A 23,296-nucleotide genomic window follows, 5' to 3' on the forward strand; every position below is an offset into this window, starting at 1 on the left:
AAACTTGATGAGCCCTGTTTTAAACTTTTATTTGGTTGTACGGCAGCAGCATACGAAAACCCAGCACGGAATGCGGCTATGTATTTGAATATAATGGGTAACTAGTTGTGGCTTCCAATAAGTGGTTTGTTTACCCATTATTTGCCAACAAAATTTACCCTTTCAAAACATACCCGAATTGGTGGAAATAAAAACATTGTCATTTTCGAATTTAATTGACAAGTTTAAACTATTTTGTTTTTTCACTAAAAAGTGAATAAAGGTACATTAGTAATAAAAAGATCATATTTTTTAGATTTTATATATGATAGTGTATAATGGTTTCAATTCCACTCTATGTTAAAAATTTAAACAAACAATTTTCACACACAAAATTCTAAACTTAAAGAACTTCGATATATTATTTATTAAATTACAAATTAAACTATATGTATGTTTGTGTATTAATATTAAAATAAATATATTATAAAGTTATATTAAATTCAATGTATTTCAACTAAATTGTTATTGCAACGAAGAAAAATTATAAAAGAACATATATTTTTAATAAAAATTCGAAAAAGCCTTTAATATTTTTTAGAATTAAGAAAACTATTATTACTATAATTTAATAGATTAAATACACAAATACACATTGACAAAAAATCAAAATTATTGACATCAATTAAAATTGGTTTATTTTGTAAATTTCATTAAATTTCTTAAATTAGGTTTCCAAACATAGAATATAATGCACAAACTATGGAAACATGTTTGTTTGAGCCCCACAAATATGTTTCTAAAAAAATAATTATCGCCCATTAGCAAAAAAAAAATTGTAAATATATGTTTTTTAATTAATATTGTATTAATTTTTTTAATAACAGCTAAATATATATTTACTAAATTAAATAATACTGTTGACATATTTTTTTATAATAATATAACAATATTTTAAGTACTTACTTACATACAGCATTATTTATTATACAGTTTCTTTCCTTAAAATGAAAAAAATGTACAATTATTTTTTTGTGTAAATTAAACGAACATAATAAAGAATTTATAATAATTACATATGAATTTATGTATGTAAGTTATAAATTATGTATAACAAATATGTAACAATGATTGAAATTGAAAATAAAATAAGCTGTGATTAAAACTGTAAAGTTGTTAAATGTATGAAAACATGTTTTTTTTTTTGTATTTTCATTATACTCAATTATCGTATAATTATTTTGTTTTGCAAGCATTTTCCATTAATGTACACTATCCAACAATACCCATATGTGGGGTATCACAAACAGTTGGTGCAAACCAGGGTTTAATATAAGTGGGAATTCCTTAAAGGACATATTTCAGTTGAAGATTAAACTGTGGGATATCACAAATAGTTGGATGGTGTAAACCAGGAAATAAAAAAGGTTTGTATAATATAAGTGTGGGGGGGGGGGATTCTTTAAAGGACATATTTCAGTTGAAGATTAAACCCAATATTACAACAACGTTACATCCGAGGATATTTACATAAACCCCAAATACAAAGTAACAGGAAATTCGGTCGGAAAATTTCTCAATACTTGAAATCGCGAGGTACGTTTATACCTAGGCATCCCCAATTTTTGGTGCAGAAATTTTTGGAACACTAGAAATCCTAACTGACGACTTAAAGCCAATATTCAAACAAACACAATTAGCTCCGGAGAAGTTTTTTGGACCCAGGCGATCCAAAAATCCGTCAACTAAAAAGTAAATAATAACAAAATCCCTCAAGTCGGGCGGAATCGTTATACGGCGCCAGAAACGTACGCAATGGGGGGCATGGGGAAACCGCCCACCCCCAAAATGACAATTTCTCATAAATTTTTTTAACATTTTTTGGTGGAGAAGATTTCTGATTGCAGGGAGCTTCATATATCAAATTACAGGTCGCTCAGGTAAAAAATGTAGCTAAAGCCCTCAAAATACCGAAATTTGGGAGGTACCGGTATATGGTTACAGCTAGTACGGTTAAAAAAATTAACTGAAATCCTCATAATAGCTTCAATCGGGAGGTACCGTTATAAGGGGATTATACTAAATGTGTTGTGACCACTTTAACCCAGATAAAGCCACTGGTCGTTTAAAAACCACACAAAATGGTAGCAAGAATTGAAGTATGTTAACGACGGGCAAAATGTGCCTCTTCGAAATAATGGTTTTAGACCCCAAGTATGTTTGGACGAAATGTGTTTCCGACAATTTGGAGTTGATTTAGCCATGTCGAATCGCTTTGATTTTTGTTGTAACTACTTGTATTCACTACTCTCCATACGGCGGTACAAGTTTCATTAGGGGCATGTCCATACTTCCTGAGAAAATATCCTGAAAGGTGCAAAAATATTCCTATGACGCCGTGTGTAGTGGTGGGAGCAAAAATCGCTATGACAGCGTGTGTTGTGGTTGGAGCGCAAGATAACTCTCGAACGGATCTACCGATTCGGTCCAAAAAGCGGCCTTCGTAATATTTTGTGCAAACTTAGTGTAAGTTCGAAGATAAGCCATATTGGTCCAATCCTTCAGGTAATTCCCCCAAAAAATTTCAAAAATGTTCGGAAAAGTTGTGCGCACGATAACTCTGGATGGAAGTGACCGATTTGGTCCATACTTTACACTTCCTAATATATTTACCAGATATAGATCAGGTTCGAATATGGACTAAATTTGTTTTGTTCACTACTTCGGGTACCTCCCACACAAAACTTTGGATAAATTCACTTTAAGTCCTGCTCTCGAATCACTTTGATTTTTGTTGAAGTATCTTGCATTCTATGCCTCAATTACGACAGTAAAAGTTTTTTCAGGGGCAAGTCCATACTTCTTGAGAAAACAGCCCGAAAAGAGTAAAAAAAACCTATGGCACCATATGTTGTGGCTGTAGAACTCGAACCGACTACTGCGTTTGTCCAAACTTTGGATATCGTAATATTTCTTCGAATATTATATGAAACTAGCTGAACCCGGCGCGCTTTGCTGCCCCGACTACGATAAAATATAATGGAATGCCATAATTATATTAACGTTTTTAATATGTTAACGAATAAATATAGGAGATATGAAGGAGTTATATACCTATTCAGGGTTGTTATGGAGCTACTATGGTATTTTTTTAAGTTTCAGGAGGTAACACTCCTTCGAAAGCCTTTCCGCCTATAAGTATTCCTAATGATTTAGATATATCATAATAAAACATAAATCTTAAGAAGTCTTTCAAAGATATGATACCAAGGCTGTTGGTCAATTCCAACTATAAGTACTTCTGTAAATAATGATGACTTTTACTGACTGCTAAGTCTTAAAAATTTCATTGAAATTGAACATACGTAACAAAAACATTAAATCGACCGAAAATATATATGGGTAGCTATATTCCTATATGAACCGCTCTCGATATAATTTGTCATATTAATTTTTAGACCAAATCCCGTCTTACATTCACATTTTGTGCATAAAATACGGAAAATCAGCCGAAAATATATATGGGAGCTATATTCTAATCTGAACCGATTTCGGTATAATTTGTCCCATTTATTTCTAGAACGAATTGCGTCACGCTTTCCAAATTTCAGTGAAATTGAACATATGTAGTGTGTCCAAATCTGAACCGGTCTCGATAGAATTTGGCACATTTATATTTAGAACAAATTCCGCCAGACATCCCAAATTTCAGCCACATTGGACACATATAGCGTGTTTAGAGCATCAAATACAGAAAATCGGCCTAAAATATAGATATGAGCAATATCCAAATCTGAACCAATATCTATATAATTTAGCACGTTTATTTCTAGAACAAATTCCGTCAGACCCTCCAAATTTCAGCGAAATTGGACATATATAGCGTGTTTGGTGCATAAAATAAGGAAATCGGCCGAAAATATATGTATGTGGGAGCTATATCCAAATCTGAACCGATTTGAATATTATTTGGTAAATTTATTTCTTCATCAAATTCCGTCACACATACAAAATTTGGAGATTGTATCTGTAATACTTCTAAAGATATTTGCATACAAAATCTAAATTTTTTGGAGGTACATCCGGTTTTGATGCTATGTCTCCAGATCAACGCGAAATTTCAAAAAATGATATAGCCTATTTTCATTCCAGGCCATGTACCAATGTACCCTAAACATTTCAGTAAGATCTGTTAAGCGGTTTTCGAGTCTATAAGGCACAAACAAACAAACAGACAAACAAATTTCTATTTTATATATATAGATTCGAAGGTAGTGCTTATAGGTCCACTGCTTCCGGTACCTCTCCCACTGCTTCCGGTACCTCTCGAAAATATTCCCTAAAATGGTAAGAGCACAATCTCACAAGCGTAGCAACCGATTTGGTCCAAATTGTCGATCTCGAAATATTTTGTCCGAGCTTAGTTTATGTTAAAATTTGGACCCTATCGGTCCAATCCTTGGGGTACTACACAAATGTTGAACATAGTTGTGTAGTTTTCCTACTGGCCCGATATTATGTTTTTCGTAGGCTAGTATGTTACATGGGTGACGTAGGGGATGGAAGATACCAAGGAACGGTCCTGACCGGTTTTAACATGGCAAAGCCCAGGATTTATCTTGGTCCCTCTTTCATCCCAAGTGGACACTGACCTCCCCGTGGTGTCACCTGGGGAACTGCCTTTAACACCCGTTAAAGGTAGTGAGCTAACATGTGCCGCGCGTTCACCCATAAGAACGTTAAAAACTTGGGTTTGGGCGTCGGGTTAGTAACCCTCCCCTAGAAAAAACAGCCTACTATGAAAAAACGAAAGAAAAGAAAAACAAACCCCTCTAAAGTTGACGAACCCCGCAAACGTTTTAAGGACCATGATCTGCGAATCTGCACCTGGAATGTTCGCACTCTTTATAGAGAAGGTGCAGTCTTCGCATTGGCAGACGTACTTGAAAAGTACAAGACCGATATTACTGCCATACAGGAAATACGATGGATTGGGAAAGGCGTCACAACAACACCTAAAGGTGACGCACTGTATTATAGCTGCCATGACGTAAAGCATGAGTTTGGTTGTGGATTCGTAGTTAGTCGGAGACTAAAACATCTTGTATCCAGCTTCACTCCAGTGAATGAAAGACTTGCTGCAATTCGAATAAAAGCTAAATTCTTCAACATCAGCTTTATTTGCGCTCATGCTCCCACTGAAGAAAAGGATGAACAGACCAAAGATATATTTTACGAGCGCTTAGAAGAAACATATGACCGTTGCCCTGCCCATGACATTAAAATCATTCTAGGCGATTTTAATGCCAAAATTGGAAAGGAGAATATCTTTGGCCCAACAGTCGGGAAATTCAGCCTCCACAGTGAAACATCTGACAATGGTATGAGACTGATAGACTTTGCAGCTGCAAAAAACATGGTAGTTAGCAGTACCAGATTTAATCATCTCGATATTCATAAGGGCACCTGGCTGTCTCCAGATCAGAAAACAAGAAACCAAATTGATCATGTTGTGATAGATGGAAGACATTCATCGAGCGTGTTGGATGTACGATCGTTCCGAGGCGCAAACATTGATTCGGACCACTACCTTGTTGCAGCAAAGGTACGCACCCGCTTAAACGTAGCAAACAAAGTACGAACAGACACAACACGAAAGTTAGACATCGGTAAGCTGCAATCACAACAGATAGCCACAGCATATTCCACTCAACTAGCCCAATTGCTTAATCAAAGCCCTCCTCATCCCGATAACATATCAGCGCAATGGCAAAGCATTGCCCACTCCATGCAAACAGCCGCAAAATCCATACTTGGATACCAGAGACCTCCACCAAGGAATCCATGGTATGATGAGGAGTGTCGTGCTGCCACCGAAGAGAAAAATGCGGCATATAAGGCTACTTTACAATCCGTAGCAACGCGTAGCGCACGAGAGAGATACAGGGAGAAAAGGAGAGAGGAGAAACGTCTTTTCCGCAGGAAAAAGAGAGAGATGGAAAAGCGGGAGTGTGAAAAAATCGAGATGTACAGGAGCCAGAATGAAGTCCGAAAATTCTACCAAAGAGTCAAGCATCAAACTGATGGCTTTGGTACAGGCACATCCTCCTGTAGAGACCAGCAAGGTAATTTGGTAACTGATACAGATAGTGTACTCAGGATATGGAAAGAACATTTTTCAAAACTGTTGGTATCCAATAGCAGCGAAGACGACGAAGATGCCACAGTCCCAATCCCAGAAGATGGTATTGAATGTATACCGCCCAGCCAAGATGAGGTAAAGACAGCAATAAATCGGCTGAAGAATAATAAGGCAGCAGGGGCCGATGGCTTACCAGCCGAGCTGTTCAAAACCGGAGGCGACACGCTGATAAGGTGTATTCATCAGCTAGTTAGCACCATCTGGCAGGAAGAACGAGTACCCGACGATTGGAACCTGAGTATCCTGTGCCCCGTCCACAAGAAGGGAGATAAGACTGTATGCTCTAACTATAGGGGCATAAGTCTACTCCCTATTGCCTACAAGATCGTGTCAGGGATATTGTGCGAACGACTAAAGCCAATGGTCAACGAGATTATTGGACCATACCAATGCGGCTTTAGACCTGGCAAGTCCACCATTGACCAGATATTTACCCTGCGGCAAATCCTGGAGAAGACCCAAGAGATGCAGATCGACACCTACCACCTTTTTGTCGATTATAAAGCAGCCTTCGACAGTCCGCTGCGCTCAAAGGTATTCCAAGCCATGTCTGAATTTGGTATTCCCACAAAGCTCATCCGGCTTTGTAAAATGACTTTAACTGACACGAGGTCCTCAGTTAAAATAGGAAAGAACCTCTCCGAAGAGTTTGGTACCAAAAGAGGTTTCAGACAAGGAGACAGCCTTTCGTGTGACCTCTTCAACATCCTGCTAGAAAAGGTTATACGAGAGGCAAACGTCAAAAGAAGTGGCACAATCTACACCAATAGTCACATGTTACTTGCTTATGCTGATGATATAGACATCATGGGTCGATCAGTAAAAGAAGTAACTGATACCTTTATAAAAGTCGAAGGAGAATCTGCTAAAGTGGGTCTGGCGGTAAACGGTGAGAAGACCAAGTTGATGGTGTCGACGCGCAATGCGTCCATTGAGCTCGGACCGACTGTGGAAGTTGGTTCCTATAATATTGAGGTAGTAAAAGACTTCGTCTACCTCGGCACCTCCGTCAACACAACAAACGACATCAGTTGTGAAATAAAAAGAAGAATTGTATTGGCCAACAGATGCTACTTTGGATTAAGTAAGCAGTTTAAAAACAAAGCCACATCTCGTCAAACAAAAATAACGCTCTACAAAACACTGATACTACCCGTGCTGATGTATGGCTCCGAAGCCTGGGTACTTGCGCAAGCAGACATGGCAGTGCTTGGTGTGTTTGAGAGAAAAATTCTTCGAAAGATCTACGGACCAATCTGCGTTGACGGTGAATATCGACGTCGCATGAACCACGAGCTGTATCTGCTATACAACGACATCAATATTGTTAAACGTATCGAGAAGCAGCGATTGCGTTGGCTAGGCCATATCAAAAGAATGAGCGATGATGAACCCACTAAAAAGGCGTATGAATACATGCCACATGGCGGTGCACGCAGAATTGGCAGGCCAAGGAATAGATGGCGCAAACAAGTGGATGATGAGATGACAAGGCGCGGTATTCCAGAGAGCAAAGCAACAAATAGAGAGGAATGGAGATCTCTTCTTAGTTCGGCCTATAGAACAAATGTTCTGTAATGGGCCAGCTAAGTAAGTAAGTAAGTATGTTACAAAAGCCCCATCTACCGATATCCCCCGCAAATTTTTGAGCTTTAATCCAATCCATATTTCTGTCCGTTCATACGCCCCTACATTTTTTTAAAAAAAAAAGTATTTCAATCCTTACAGGCGGAGGGTATATCTCTGTCGGCAAAGCCGACTGATACTTTTTTACTTGTTGTTGAAGCAAGTTGCATTTGCTGCCTCAATTACGACAGTAAAAGTTTTGTCAGGACAAGTCTATACTTCTTGAGAAAACAGCCCGAAAGTTGTAATAGACCCCTATGCCACCATATGTAGTAGCTGGAGAGCTCGAACCGAATACTGCGTTCGTCTACACTTTGGATATCGTAATATTTCTTTGAATATTAGATGAAATTCGAAGATGGTGCTTATAGGTCGACCCCTTCCGGTACCTCCCTATCTATCGGTAATCCCGCAAATTTTTGAGCTTTAATCCTATCCATATTTTTATCTGTTCACACGCCCAACATTTTGAAAACCCACTAAATACATACGTTTTTTTTTTTTTTTTGAAAAAAAATGTGTTTCAATCCACACAGGCTGGGGGTATATCTCTGTCGGCAAAGCCGACTGATACTTTTTTACTTGTTTTTTTTTTAATAATTTTGTGGCTTTTTTGCATTTTGTTATAGTATTGTCTGCTATATGTCATTTTACGATTATAAAGCTTCATTTGACCTATGTATTCCCTTGCTATTGGCCTAAAACCCAAGATATTAAAAAAATCGACTTTTTTGTAATTTTGGAATTTTGATGAAAAATTTGAATATGCGATAGAAGTTTAATAATAAATGTTAGAATTGTATAAAGTCAGGGATTTGTTAGGAATATATTAAAAATACTTTCTCAATCAACAAGTAAAAAAGTATCAGTCGACTTTGCCGACAGAGATATACCCTCAGCCTATGTGAATTGGTAATTTCATCTACGGACAGATCGAATGTATTTAGGGTCTTTTCAGAATTTTGTGGCACCTTTTGGACATTTGAACTTGCCGACAAAAATGTGGATTAGGATTAAAGTTCAAAAGTTTTGCGGAGGAGGGAATGGACCGACATAGTGCAGTACGGAAGTGGATCTTATTTAGAGAGTCATATCTTTTCGATAGATATTGCGCCCACTAGTCATTTCAGTGGGTTGGACCAGTATGCCAGGAAGCATGGACTTGCCCACGAAAAACATAATATGGCTGTTAACAGGATCATAAAGAACATCATCGGTATAAATTTCCAAAGGACCTTCGAACAGACCCTAAACTGCACTTTGACACAAATGTTGAACTTTTGTGGGGAAGGTATCCTAAGGAGAGGACCGATATGGGCTATTTTAGGAGTTAAACTTAGTTTGGCCAAAATATGACGAAGGCCAAATTTTGGATCAAATCGGTTTATCAGTTCGAGAGTTATTGTGCTCTCCAGTTACTACATATGGTGCCTTTGGGGTTTTTTACAATTTCCGGGCTGTTTTATCAAGAAGTATGAACTTTTCCCTGAAAATATTTTTACTGTCGTAATTGAGGCAGCGAATACAAGTGGTTTCAACAAAAATCAAAGTGATTAGAGAGCGGGTCTTAAAGTGAATTTATCCAAAAATTTGTATGGGAGGTACCCGAAGGAGTGGACAAATATAGTCCATATTCGAACCTGACCTATATCTGGTAGATATATTAGGATGTGTAAAGTATGGACCAAATCGGTCTCTGCCATCAAGAGGTATCGTGCGCACAATTTTTGAACTTTTGTGGGGGAGGTACCTGAAGTAGTGGACCGGTATGGCTTATCTTTGAATTTAAACTAAGGTTCCACAAAAGGCCACATTTTGGACAGAATCGGCAGATCCGTTCGAGTGTTATCTTGCGCTCCAACCGCTACACACGGTGTCATAGAAGTTTTTTGCATCTTTCAGGCTATTTTCTGAGGAAGTATGAACTTGCCCCTGATGAAACTTGTACCGTCGTATGGGGGGCAGTAAATATAAGTTGCTACAACAAAAATCAAAGCGATTCGAGAGCAGGCCCTAAACTGAACTTTTCCGAAATTTTGTGTGGGAGGTACTCGAAGGAGTGGACCGATTGAGTCCATATTGAAACCTTATCTGAGTCTGGTACACATTTCCGAACATTTTTGAACTTTTGTGGGGGAGGTACCTGAAGGAGTGGACCGATATGGCTTATCTTCGAACTGAAACTTAGGTTGGACAAAATATTACAGAGGCAATATTTTGGACCGAATCGGCAGATCCGTTCGAGAGTCATTTTACGCTTCAAACACTACACACGGTGTCACGGTTTTGCACCTTTCAGGCTATTTTCCCAGGAAGTATGGACTCGCCCCTGATGAAACTTATACCGTCGTACAGGTTGTTTAAACAGGTACAGGTTGTTTAAACAGAACAGCTCCTAAAGGGAACTTTACCGAAATTTTATGTAGAGTGGAGTGGACCATATTGAAAACTCATCTGGTAGAAATTTCACGATGTGCAAAGTAATCGGTCACTCCCATCAACAGTTATCGTGCGGACTAATTTTCCGAACATTTTAAAACTTTTTGTGTTTCGAGGATTGGAAAAAAACCCTGAAATAAGTGTATTATATCAGAGGGGCCGAAATATTTATTGATGAATAAATAAATACTTTTAGAAAAAAATTAAAATAAAGGTTTTTTATTAGATCTCGTATATCCAAAGGAAATATTACGACATGCAATGCTTAAGCCCAATCGGGGTTTCCCTCCATAGTTATCGTGTAGCGAACAATTTTAAACTTTTTTGTGAAGGTACCCGAAGGAGTGAACCGAGTTGACCCATCTTTGGACTTGATCACTTGTATCGGCGTTTTGAAAGTTTACGTCGGGAAGTAAACTAAAAAGGCTTGGCAAGTTCCGCCCATATCAACAGGTTTTGAAATATTTGACATCAGATTCCTTGGAATCCTTCCATTTTAGGTATAAAGTGTCTTTGACAATATTACTGACAACAATGCTGTGTATTTTTCTATGACCCCTTTAAATGTGATCGTATCAAATCAAAATATTCTACAAAACTATTTGTCATTAAATTTTACTATAGGTTTCCAAATACACCAAAACTCTAAGTCGTACCTAAACGCCAGGAATCTGCCAAAAGTAAAATCACGTTTTAGGGTTAATGTTGTACATTATCTGAGTTTATTAAGTATTGTCCCACAAAACTTCATTCTATTCTCCATCAAATTTCAATATAAGTCGCCGAATAAATGAAATATGTATTTACAATATATATCAAGAAAATATATACATCAAATTTGCCAACAAAACACCAAAATATTTTTTTTATCCCTCAGCATTTATGCTAACGAGGGTATATACACTTTCATACGGGCAAAATGTGCCTCATCGAATTAATGGTTTTAGACCCCAAGTATGTTTGGACGAAATGTGTTTCAGACAATTTGGAGTTGATTTAGCCATGTCCGTCCGTCCGTCTGTCTGGCTGGCTGGTGTGCACGATAACTCTCGAACCGAGCAACCGATTCGGTTTAAAATTTGGCTTTCGTAACATTTTGCCTAAACTTAGTTTAAGTTCAAAGATGGATTATATCGGTCCACTCCTTCCGATACCTCCCCCACAAAAGTTCGAAAATGTTCGGAAAATTTGTGCGCACGATAACTCTTGAAGGGAGTAACCGATTCCGTCCATATTTTGCCCATCGTAAAATGTGTACTAGACTTAGATAATGTTTCAATATAGACTAAATCGGTCTTCTCCTTCGGGTACCTCCCACACAAAATTTCGGAAAAGTTCAGTTTAGGGCTAACTCTCGAATCACTGTGATTTTTGTTTTAGCAACTTGCAATCATTGCCCTCCATACGACGGTACAAGTTTCATTAAGGGCAAGTCAATACTTCCTGAGAAAATAGCCTGAAAGTTGCAAAAAACCCCAATGACACCGTGTGAGGTGGTTGGAGCGCAAGATAACTCTAGAACGGATCTGCCGATTCGGTCCAAAATTTGGCCTTAGTAATATTTTGTCCAAACATAAGTTTGAAGATAAGCCATATCGGTCCATTCCTTCAGGTACCTCCCCCACAAAAGTTCGATACGGTAACTCTTGAAGCGAGTGGCCGAATTGGTCCATACTTTACACATCCTAATATACATATCTACTAGATATAGATCAGGTTCAAATATGGACTATATTTGTGCAATCCATCCGGTATCTCCCACACAAAATGTCGGATAAGTTCACTTTAAGACCTGCTATCGAATCACTTTGATTTTTGTTGAAGCAACTTGCATTCGCTGCCTCAATTACGATGGTAAACGTTTTTTCAGGGGCAAGTCCATACTTCTTGAGCAAACATCCCGAAGGGTGTAAAAACCCCCTATGGCAACATATGTAGTGGCTGAAGATCCACTTCCATAATGGTCAATGTAGATCCATTCCTTTTAGTATCTCCTCCGCAGAACTTTTGATCTCTAATCCTAATGAACATTTTTGTCGGATCAAATTCCCAAAATTTTTAAAAACCCCTAAATACATACGTTTTTTTGTAAAATTTTTTTCTATATATGGTTGAGGCTATATCTCTGTCGGCAAAGCCGACTGATACTTTTTTACTTGTTTTTAATAAATTTGTTTTGTTCTTTTTTCGAGTTGATGCATATACATACATATGTAAGTAACATGAAATTTTGTTTTAGACGAAAGGTGTTAAAAGGAGAAATATTTCACACAAAATTTCACTATAAGTCCCAGAACAAACTAGATATCTAAGTAAAATACTTTGTTAAGAAAATGACGTTACAAAATTGGATATTAAAGGTAGAAATGATTTGTTAACCTTTTTGGACTCTTAATAAAAATGTATTCCATACTGAATCAAAATCCTAATATACTTCACTGTTTGGGGATTGTGTCAAACGAACAAAAGAAATTTGTAGCTATAATATTAATATTTCAAGAAGCTTTCGCTTTTTATATATGATTTATGACTACATTCTACCGTTTTCGTCATCTGCGGTCACAAAATATATTTTATTGATGGCTTTTCATAATAAAATCTTTCAGAAGATTATGTGTGCTCGTGCTTGTTTTTTCGAAATATTCATAATTATACCCAGATTGTAACTCATCGAAATAATGGTCGTAAACCCATACATATACGATACCAAAATTAATGTCTCGACGAGCTGAGTCAACCTGGCTATGTGTGTCCGCCCGTCCGTCCGTCTGTCCATCTAAACTTTGTAATCACGCTACAGGTCGCAATTTTAATCCGATCGTCACCAAATTTTGAGTGTTGAAGAAGGTCCCGGAGGGGAAGAAGCCTATTAATTTTGGTGATGGTCCGATAATATCAAGGGGTCGGAATGGGCCAAAAACTTATTTGGAGAAAAAGTCAATGTTTTATTTCAAAGCGAATATCTCCACTTCTATTAGGGGTATATCAAAAGCAAAACCTGCTAATGAAAGTAGAAAATATCACCTTTGCAACAATGTGATTTTAATAATAATGACGAATATCACAGCTTAGGTTGGTGTAGGTGGCCAAATAACGGAGATATCGCAATAGTCGGCAATACTTCCCATTTTTTAATTTTTTGTAATCACGCTACACGTCGCAATTTTGATTGGATCGTGACGAAATTGTGGGTATTAATGGGGGTCCCACAGAGGAAAAACCCTATTGATTTTGGTAATGGTCGGATATTATTCAGGGGTCGGAATGTGAAAAAAAACTTATTTGGAGAAAAGGCCAACGTTTTATTTCAAAGTGAATATCTCTCTTCTGTAAGAGGTATATCGGAAGCAAAAGCTGGCAAGGAAAGTAGAAAATATCACCTTTACATCGATGTGAAGTAGGTTGTAATAAGTGGTCAAACAACAGAGATATCGCAATAGTGGGTAATGCATCCCTTTTTCAATTTTTTGAGCAATCACCCTACAGATCGAAATTTTGATCGGATCCTCACGAATTTTTGGGGATTGATGGGGGTCTCACAGAGAAAGAAGCCTATTGATGGTTGGCGTACATCCCACTTTTCCATTTTTATACCCCACACCACTATGTGGAAAGGGTATTATAAGTTTGTTTTGGTACAAATTCATGTAACACCGCGAAATATTCGTCGGAGACCCCCCAAGGGGGAATACCAATCTTCATATCTCGGGGAGATAAAGCGATTTTGAGATGTGTGTCCGTCCGTCCGTGTGTCCGTCTGTCCATTATAAATTGTAATCAAACTCCAGGCCGCAATTATGGACCGATCGTCACGATATTTGGTATGGAGGTCCGTTTCACATCAGAGTAGATCGCTATTTTAATTGGTGATGATCGTAAAATATTTAGCGGGTGAAATGGACCAAAAATATAATTTCTATTCGATTTTGTAGCTGCTCTGTAGGTCGCAATAATAGTCCGATCGCCTTGAAATTTTAAATAAGGTAAGAGTATATGACAAAGAAGAAGCTTGCAATTTGAGATGGCGATCAGATAATATTTAGAGGGTTGAATGGATCACAACTTTTGTGTAAAAGTTGTGAATTTTTTTAATTTACAGCTTATATATTTTTTTCCTGGAAAAGGCATTACTTTGAAGAGGAACGCTTGACATTTCTATTGATTTCAATTGTGTCGGTGTACATGATAAAATAACAGAGTTACAGCCTAATATACCCAGCTATTTGTTTGTAGTGTTATCATAAGCACGCTAGAGTTCGCAATTATAGCTCAATAATCGCGAAATTTTGCACGAGGGAAGAGTTTAGGTAGAAGATGATGCTTACAATTTTGGATGATGATCTGATATTATTTAGCGGGTGAAATGGACCATTACTTTTGTATGAAAAATTCAAAAAAATATTTTTGGTCTATATTTTATTTCTTGGCGGCAAAGTAGACTACATCACGTGTCTGGTAGATAACGGACCTACTGCTTAATATTTAATGTGTTTTGTGTACTGAACCATATTTTCCTATTCCCAGTTTTTGCATTATTGGATTTTTATACATACATACATTGCAGCATGGGTCGCTTTGCCACCTTTTCGCAAAACGATTCCCCAGCCAGGCAAAATCAAATTTTCAACGGTGGCAAAATATCCTTCAGTAAGGTTTGCGACATTTTCTGAGTATTTCTGCCTTATAAAACTTCTCTACAAGTGGTGTCTTAGGGTACGCCGTTCGGACTCGGAGATAAGCTGTGGGTCCCTTATCATTGAGCGAATATGAATCGGGGTACACTCACTCATTGATATGAGAGAAGTCTCCCTTGTCCCTTCTGGGCTGTTTGTGAAACAATTATTATATTATTATTTCTTACAATAAGTTTATTTGTTCCATAAAGAAATTTTGATTAGTGAAAAGCCAATTCCCAGTGGTAAAGGTGTAGGGTATCACAAGATCCCGTCCGACTATAGCCTTGGCTTACTTGTTTTATTTGAGATGTACTGACAATGCACTTAAATGTGTTTCAATAAAATTGACCTGTATTAAAGGCGCTAAGCTATCCTAATTTTAATATTTTGAATTTTACCAGGCAAAAGCTTATGCACAGGAGTAGTGGTGTAGGGTATCACATAGTCGGCCTCGGCCCGACTAAAGCCTTGCACAGGAGTAGTGGTGTAGGGTATCACATAGTCGGCCTCGGCCCGACTATAGCCTTGCACAGGAGTAGTGGTGTAGGGTATCACATAGTCGGCCTCGGCCCGATTATAGCCTTGGCTCACTTGTTTTTACATATGAACTGTTTTGTTGGGGGCAGCTGCCCCTCCCTAGCTATTCCTGGCTACGCCCATGATGAGTTTGGTATGGTCCTAAATACTATAATGATGACAGCTACTCCTGCTCTGATAAAATTGACTGAATTAACCCTACACGCAAAAAAAACGGCCTCTCTAACATATGTCCCAAACATATTTTGCAGCAAACATATGTATGTTTGCAACAGTCCCAAACATAATATATGTTTGGGTCTGCAAACAAGTATATGTTTGGGTGGAAACATATATATGTTTGGGTGCAAACATATTAATGTTTGGGTGCAAAGATATATATGTTTGGGTGGAAACAATTTTATGTTTGGATGCAAACATTTTATATGTTTGGGTGCAAACAAATACAAACCCAAAAGGCACAAAAAAAAAAAACAAACACATGCACCAGTGGGCGCCTACTGAGAGCAAGGGAGCGTAAAATTCAATGTAAAACACTTTAAAATGTGTGCTCACTTGCTCTCAGTAAGAACTCGCTGGCTATATCTATAGTATACACACAAATGTGGTTTTTTATTGAAAGCCAAAAGAACAACAAACACATAGGTACATACAAAATTCCAAAGAAATACATAACACACTTTAATAAAAGAAAAACTGATAGAAATAATTTGTAAATAGTCACACTTTTAAAAAGCAAAAATATATAGAAACGTAGTTGAACGCTTCTCCTTAGTTGTGAAATAAAACAAATTGTCCTCATAGTTGAAATCATCAGCGGGGAATCGGCATCTAGAATCAAATGATTATGTAATGTAATAAATAAATATGGATAAGCCATATTTCAAATATACATAAGTATGTATGTAATTACTAATATAAAATGCGATTTCTTCCTTGTCCAATAAAATAATTCCATTCAACTTTCCGATTCAATTATAAAATGTATTGGGCATTTAATTTACTAAACAGCACAATTTCTTTAAGAAAACACACTGATTTATTCACTCACTTTACCGTCTTGACTCTACAAAGGCAACTAAAACACTGAAGAAAGAAAAAAATATAATTCATATCATTTCTTCTTCGTCTGCTGCTAAGTTGGTTAACAACAACAAAACAAGAAACACACGAGTTTGACGCATACATGCCACCAATGCCCCCTTCTTCGCTTCTACGTCTTCTATTATACCACTGTTGGGTAGAAATGCTCGGGCTCATACACAAAAGTGTAAAAAATACATGAGTCTCTCGCAATTTGCCATCCATTGTATTATACAATACACACTACTCTTTATTATAAAACAGTATTCCACAGCCGCGAGAGCACTGTTATTACTCTCGTTGACAAACATCCTCTCTCCACCCATGAAAAAAATGTTCTAACATAAAAAATATGTTTTACCCAAACATATCAAATTGAGATATGTTACAAAATGTTGCAAACATATATTTGTTTGGACCCAAACATATTATGTTTGGATCCAAACATATATTTGTTTGCAACCGGTCCCAAACATATATTTGTTTGGATCCAAACATATTTCTAACATAAATTTTTCTGCGTGTAGTAATTGACATACATGTGTGTATCATGAATGATCATAACAAATTTAGTTAGGATATGGCTAATTACTTCGGTTTCAAGGGTTCAATTTTCAATTCAATTCAATTAAATATTTGTCAGAGAAGGAGTAGCTGTAATCATTATACGAGTAGTATTTAGGACCATTCCAAAATCATGGATGTTAGGACTCGTATGTCAGATATATATTCACTTTACAATAGCCGTAGATTATCCCCGCATTTTCATATACAAAATCAGGAACCTATGACTTATCCTGATGAAGTTATTTTAGTTTGTACTAAAATACGTAATTTTACAAATTCCGATCTGGGTTATCAATATTTTCCCTTTTCAACAGCATTTGATCCCATTCCATCGATCCAATAGAGATGAATTTTGTGTTTTTATTTATACACATTTTTCTAAATGTATAAGATTAATTATTAACAATAGGCTTGATGTTGTCGGAGACTCGAAATCACAAACATCGTCGTAATGATAATGTCATTGCAAAGGATTGGTGAAAATGACATGCCAAAGCATTGGTGTAAATGACACGTCAAAGCATTGGCATAAATGACATGCTTTGGATGCAAAAATGAATCATCTTTTGGGTCCACACTCAGGGTCGTACGCAGGGGGGGGGGGGGGGGCACGGGGGGCCCGGGCCCCCCCCCCGAAATGGTTTGGTCGAACAAAATTTATTAAGCTACTGTAACCAATTATTAAATTTTTTCTTTGTCATAAACATTTTTTATGTTAGGAGATTTCAAATGAAAACTTATAAATCTATCTTATATATATAGCATTTCCAAATTAAATGAAACCTTTTCCAAATTGAATGAAACTTTTTCCAAATTGAATGAAACCTTTTCCAAATTAAATTAAACCTTTTCCAAATTAAATGAAACCTTTTCCAAATTAAATGAAACCTTTTCCAAATCAAATGAAACCTTTTCCAAATCAAATGAAACCTTTTCCAAAACAAATGAAACCTTTTCCAAATTGAATGAAACCTTTATTTTTATTGAAAGAAAATAGCCAGAATATTTTGAAAAAAGAAAGAAATAAAAAATTATATGGGGTTTCAACAATTTTTTACTTAAATTCTAATCATATGTAATGACCTAAAAGTGCAACTCGCTGCATGTTTTGCTTCCTTGAACTTACACTTTTTATAATTTTTGGGCATCAATTAAGGTTATAGCGTAATAATGCTAAAGAGAGAATTGAGGTTTAAAAAATTGATAATATATAATAACAGGGACTAATTGTATTACCTAATGAAGTGGTTCACGATTTGCTGCTTGTGGAATTTTCTCATTACATAATTGGAGCAGTCCTGTTTATTGAGATGTTGGTTGCTATGCTCAATCACGTCAACGATATTACGATCTATTGTCTGATCGCTTAGTACCACTCTGGTACACAATTTTATTTTTGAAAATGCCTTTACTATTGGGTTCAACATTGCTGAATATGGCATTAAAAATTTAAAATTACACCGGTTTAATTCTATCGTTATGTGTATTCGTTTACTTATTAAGTTATTGCATAAAAATTATCCTAAAAAAAACTTTCAAAAATAAAATTGTGTGCCAGAGTCGTACTACGCGATCGGATAATAGATCGTGATACCGTTGACGTGATTGAGCATTGTATCGAACAGCTCAAACAACAGTCCATGATTACAAAATCGATTAGTTGTCAATCAGGGTTATACCTAAAATTTTTGAAGAACATTTCGAAGCTAATAACGTCATCATGTGGTACTTTTATAGGGGTTCATAAAATAAGTGACGAAAAGGACATTGAAGGAAGCGAGTTAGAAGGTCGAAATGCTCTACGAAAATAATCCTCATTCGATCTGACTGAAGACAAGTCATTTCATAAATAAGCTAAAACAACTGTTAACAAAGATATAACGTTAATTTCAGATGCCTTATATGGGCTTCAGCAGAAACTTAATCACGCGATAACTCGGAATTTCGACTCACGGCGGATCTATCCTTCAGGATTCTTAATATACTCACCTAGGGCTTTCATCCCCAAAGGAATTATCTCTGCCCCAGATTTTCACCTCCATTTAGTGCCACAGTGTTATTAAGAATTTTTTAAACCTAAATTCTCTCTTTAGGATTATTTCGCTATAACCTTAATTGATGCCCAAAAATTATGAAATGTTTATGTTCAAGGAAGCAGAACATGCAGCGAGTTACATTTTTATGTCATTACTTAAGATTAGAATTTAAGTAAAAAATCGTTGAAAATCCATATAATTTTTATTTCATAATTTTTTCAAAATATTCTGGCTTTTTTCTTTCAATAAAAATAAAGGTTTCATTCAATTTGGAAAAGGTTTCATTTGATTTGGAAAAGGTTTCATTTGATTTGGAAAAGGTTTCATTTGATTTGGAAAAGGTTTCATTTGATTTGGAAAAGGTTTCATTTAATTTGGAAAAGGTTTCATTTAATTTGGAAAAGGTTTCATTTAATTTGGAAAAGGTTTCATTCAATTTGGAAAAGGTTTCATTTAATTTGGAAATGCTATATATGAAGTTTCTGTGCAGAAAATGTACATCAAGTCAAGTTATGTAAGATTTTTTTTTAAATTTTTTGTTTGTATACTCCTTTTAGGAGAAACTTCCAATGAAATCTGAATTACGTCTTCATACCACATCATTCCACTATTAAATACGAATTCCGTAATGAATATACTCCATATTTGTTATGTCTTATTCAAGCTATATTGAGGTCTCGAGGCTTTACACTCATCCTGAATCCAAAATAATTCAGTATTGTGGGAATGGAAGTGCATGAAAAATGTCTATTGGACAAAATGTATGAACTGTTCCTCGTGGACTATATATTGAAAGCCAATTATAAATTTGTTTCGCTGCCTTCACCAACATTTTTTTACTTGTTGCTAAACAAGAGGAGAAAATTATGAAGAAAAATTAATTTTTGTTCGTCAAAAACTCCTAAAATCTGCTATATGTATGTGGCATACTCACTTGCATTTTTCCCTATAATTGCACATATCGCTTATTTATATTTCAAAAAATCAAGTTTCGAGAAAAACTCGTTTTGACCAACTTAAAAAGGTTAATACACAAAAAATAAAATAACTATTGGGATCATCTTTTGTACATATCTTGCCAGATATTCGTGCTACATTTCTGTGCAAATCAAGCATGATTCGAATTGTTTTAGTGCTTTATAACCTCAAAAAAACCTTTTTGTTGATTTATGCCAAACTCCTAGAAAACAAGCTGTAACTCGTTGATTTTTAGAGATATCAACATGAAAATTTGACACAAGATAAATTAGAAGTCGTAGAAAAAATAGAAATTGCTAACCTTTTTTTGAGTTATGCCACCCTTTGAGTAAATGAGCGATATGTTTGGACGGACAGCCCGTCCGTCTGTATCTCAGTTGTCTGGCAGGCTGGAGCGCATGATAACTTTCGAACGGATCAACCGATTTGGTCAAAGTTTTGGATCTCGTAAAGAAAAAAATTTCTCTAAAATGGTAGTAGTCGATTCGATCTGAACTTTGCACATCGCAGTATTTCTTCCAGAAATATATCGAACCCAAAATTGATTATATCGGTCCAGTTCTTCAAATAACATTTTTTCCAAATGTACAACAAGATCCAAGAGAATATGTGTGGCCAACATCTTCATGTACGTCCCTCTCAAAATTCAACATAAGTGCAGCTTAAGACTGATCCTTTGGACTTTTTTGACATTTGTAGTCTTGTTTACTGCGATATCAAATTTTGAGAAGGAAAGTCCATGCTTCAAAGCTCTAAATACTAAGGAAACCAACTAAAATGGCTTGTGGGTGCAGTAACTATTCATAGATTAGAAAAAAAGAAAACAAAAAAAAATCGCCGGTGGAATTTTCAAATAAATCGCGATCAAAGTTCACATTTTTTGGGTTATTTTAGGTTTTCACGATTTTGCGTGGGAACGACAAGTCCTATCGAAATGGGACTAAAGAAAATGTTAAAGAGGATTTTCACTGCTACAACATTTTCCTTAGTTGCCTTTCGATAGGACTTGCCGCTTCCAGCAAATCTAAAATGAACCTAAAAATGTGAACTTTGACCGCGATTTATTTAAAAATCCCTCCATCTATTTTCCCAGGTGTAAGCTGTTTTCAACTAAAGTTAGTTAAGGACACCATACATGACGTTATTTTATAAGGAGGCGATACAGTCAGTGCATTGTCCCAATTTGAACTTCTATAACTCAAAAATGGTAAAACTTAGGAAAAAGAAGTAAAGGCCAATCTTGTAGAGAATTTTTACAGCTACAACTTGTTTAGTCCCGTGAAAACCTAAGAGACACCTAAAGATGTGAACTTTGACCGCGATTTATTTAAAAATCCATCCAGCGATTTTTTTTCTTGTTTTTGGATTTTTCTCATCTATGAACATTGTAGTTTCAGAAACTACAAAAACTTCCCCAGTGTAAGCACCTTTCAATTAAAGTTAGTTAAGGCGTGCAGCCGGAACAACAATCATGCAAATTTTCGACTTATATTATTTTGTCACGACTTAGCTAGAGTTTGTAACGTGACCGTTTCATATATGTATTTCTACATGCATCCATTACCATCAACCACCACTTCACAGTCAGTATAGTGGACAAATTTAACTTGGGGGTAAATAACGATAACCACCGTTTATAATAATTCTCATTCACTTCGTGTAACTACCCGAATATGTATTCTGGGTTTATTCACCGAAGTCGTCGATCACCAGCCGACAAAGTACGACAAGACGTGTGGCTCGTCCGCAGTCTCGTTACTCGTTAGCTACGATTCGAACAGTCTCTAAGCAAGCTCCAAGTCTCTTAGCAAGCTCCAGTCTCTTAGCAAGCTCCAAGCTCTTAGCAAGCTCCAAGCTCTTAGTAAGCTCCAAGCTCTTAGCAAGCTCTAGACTCATAGCAAGCTCCAAGCTCTTAGTAAGCTCCAAGCTCTTAGCAAGCTCCAGACTCTTAGCAAGCTCCAAGCTCTTAGCAAGCTCAACGCTCTTAGCAAGCTCCAAGCTCTTAGCAAGCTCAACGCTCATAGCCAGCTCGACGCTCATAGCCAGCTCAACGCTCATAGCCAGCTCAATGCTCATAGCCAGCTCCTAAATATTTACCGACCTCTTTCCCCCACAGCAACCCGAATGCTATCGAGTCGAGTCATACACCCGACGACCGCCGAGCCGACAACCACCCGAAAGCATTACCGAACCACAACCGACAACTGCCGAGCTGACAGCCGCCCGATTGCCCAGAGCCGAGTCCACCATTGCCGAGCCGAACGGTACCGATTGCCCCGAGCCGACAGCAACCCGAGTCTTGTAGAGCCGAGTCCACCACTGCCAAGCCGAAAGTTACCGATTGCCCAGAGCCGACAGCAACCCGAGTCTTGTAGAGCCGAGCCACATCCGACAACTGCCGAGCCGAAAGCCACCCGCTTGCCCCGAGCCGACAGCAACCCGAGTCTTGTAGAGCCGAGCCGAACGATTACCGAGCCACTGCCGATAATAATAACTAATATTGCATCCACTCTCCACACACATATATTATTCGTTCATCAAACACCAAGAGTTCACAATAAAGATTAAACTTGTAAACACTCGTGTTTTACTTAAGGTTTGTGGGACCTTAGGCCGACCCTGGCAGCGACTGAGCCTACCTCAGCCCTAGATAAAACCACCCGTTGTAAGTTTGCCAATTGGTTTCTGAGATATTTGATCGACCATGCTGTGGCTTAGTCCAAACATGAGTTTTGTAGTCTCAAACAGTACTCTGAGAAGGATTTGGAGTCTATGAATCGTAGTCTGTATCGTCCGTTTTTAAATTTCTAAAGTTTTTTAATTAATCAAATTTGGCGTTTTTATTGCATTAAAGAATAGTTTTTTCTTAGGTTATCGACACAATAGCTAGATATAGAAGTCCAATCTGTGCTCGCAGATTCGTGTTATTCTTATTTTTAAAGGTAATTAATTTATAGAAGTCGTATGGGTATTTCGATATGTAATTAAAAAAATGAGGCGTTATGTTCGGGTCGAACTATACCCCTATACCCTATAACTCCGGTATAACTCAATTCGTCCTACTCGCGAATATAGTTAAGTAGGGATTGGATTAAAACGTGGATATATTTTAACCACTTTCTGCATGGAGGCTCTTCAACAAAAAGGAATCCCAAAATCTGTATTACAGCTGA

General features: G+C 37.0%; 1 protein-coding gene across 2 annotated transcripts; it reads left to right on the forward strand.

Annotated features, from left to right (window-relative positions):
- Positions 1–4,524: 4,524 nt before the first annotated feature.
- On the forward strand, positions 4,525–22,700 carry LOC141402254 (uncharacterized). 2 transcript variants are annotated; one of them, XM_073983147.1, is made up of 2 exons: positions 4,525–7,779; positions 22,240–22,700. In XM_073983147.1, the coding sequence occupies exon 1, from the start codon at positions 4,778–4,780 to the stop codon at positions 7,757–7,759; it is 2,982 nt and encodes a 993-aa protein (XP_073839248.1). In that variant the 5' UTR covers positions 4,525–4,777; the 3' UTR covers positions 7,760–7,779; positions 22,240–22,700. The 2 variants fall into 2 exon arrangements, with proteins under 2 accessions (XP_073839248.1, XP_073839249.1); XM_073983148.1 differs by having other exon boundaries at positions 4,525–7,775.
- Positions 22,701–23,296: the final 596 nt, after the last annotated feature.

This window comes from Musca autumnalis, unplaced genomic scaffold (genome assembly GCF_047663935.1).
Source record: "Musca autumnalis isolate F117 unplaced genomic scaffold, ASM4766393v1 scaffold_4, whole genome shotgun sequence".
Classification (NCBI taxonomy): Eukaryota; Metazoa; Arthropoda; class Insecta; order Diptera; family Muscidae; genus Musca; species Musca autumnalis.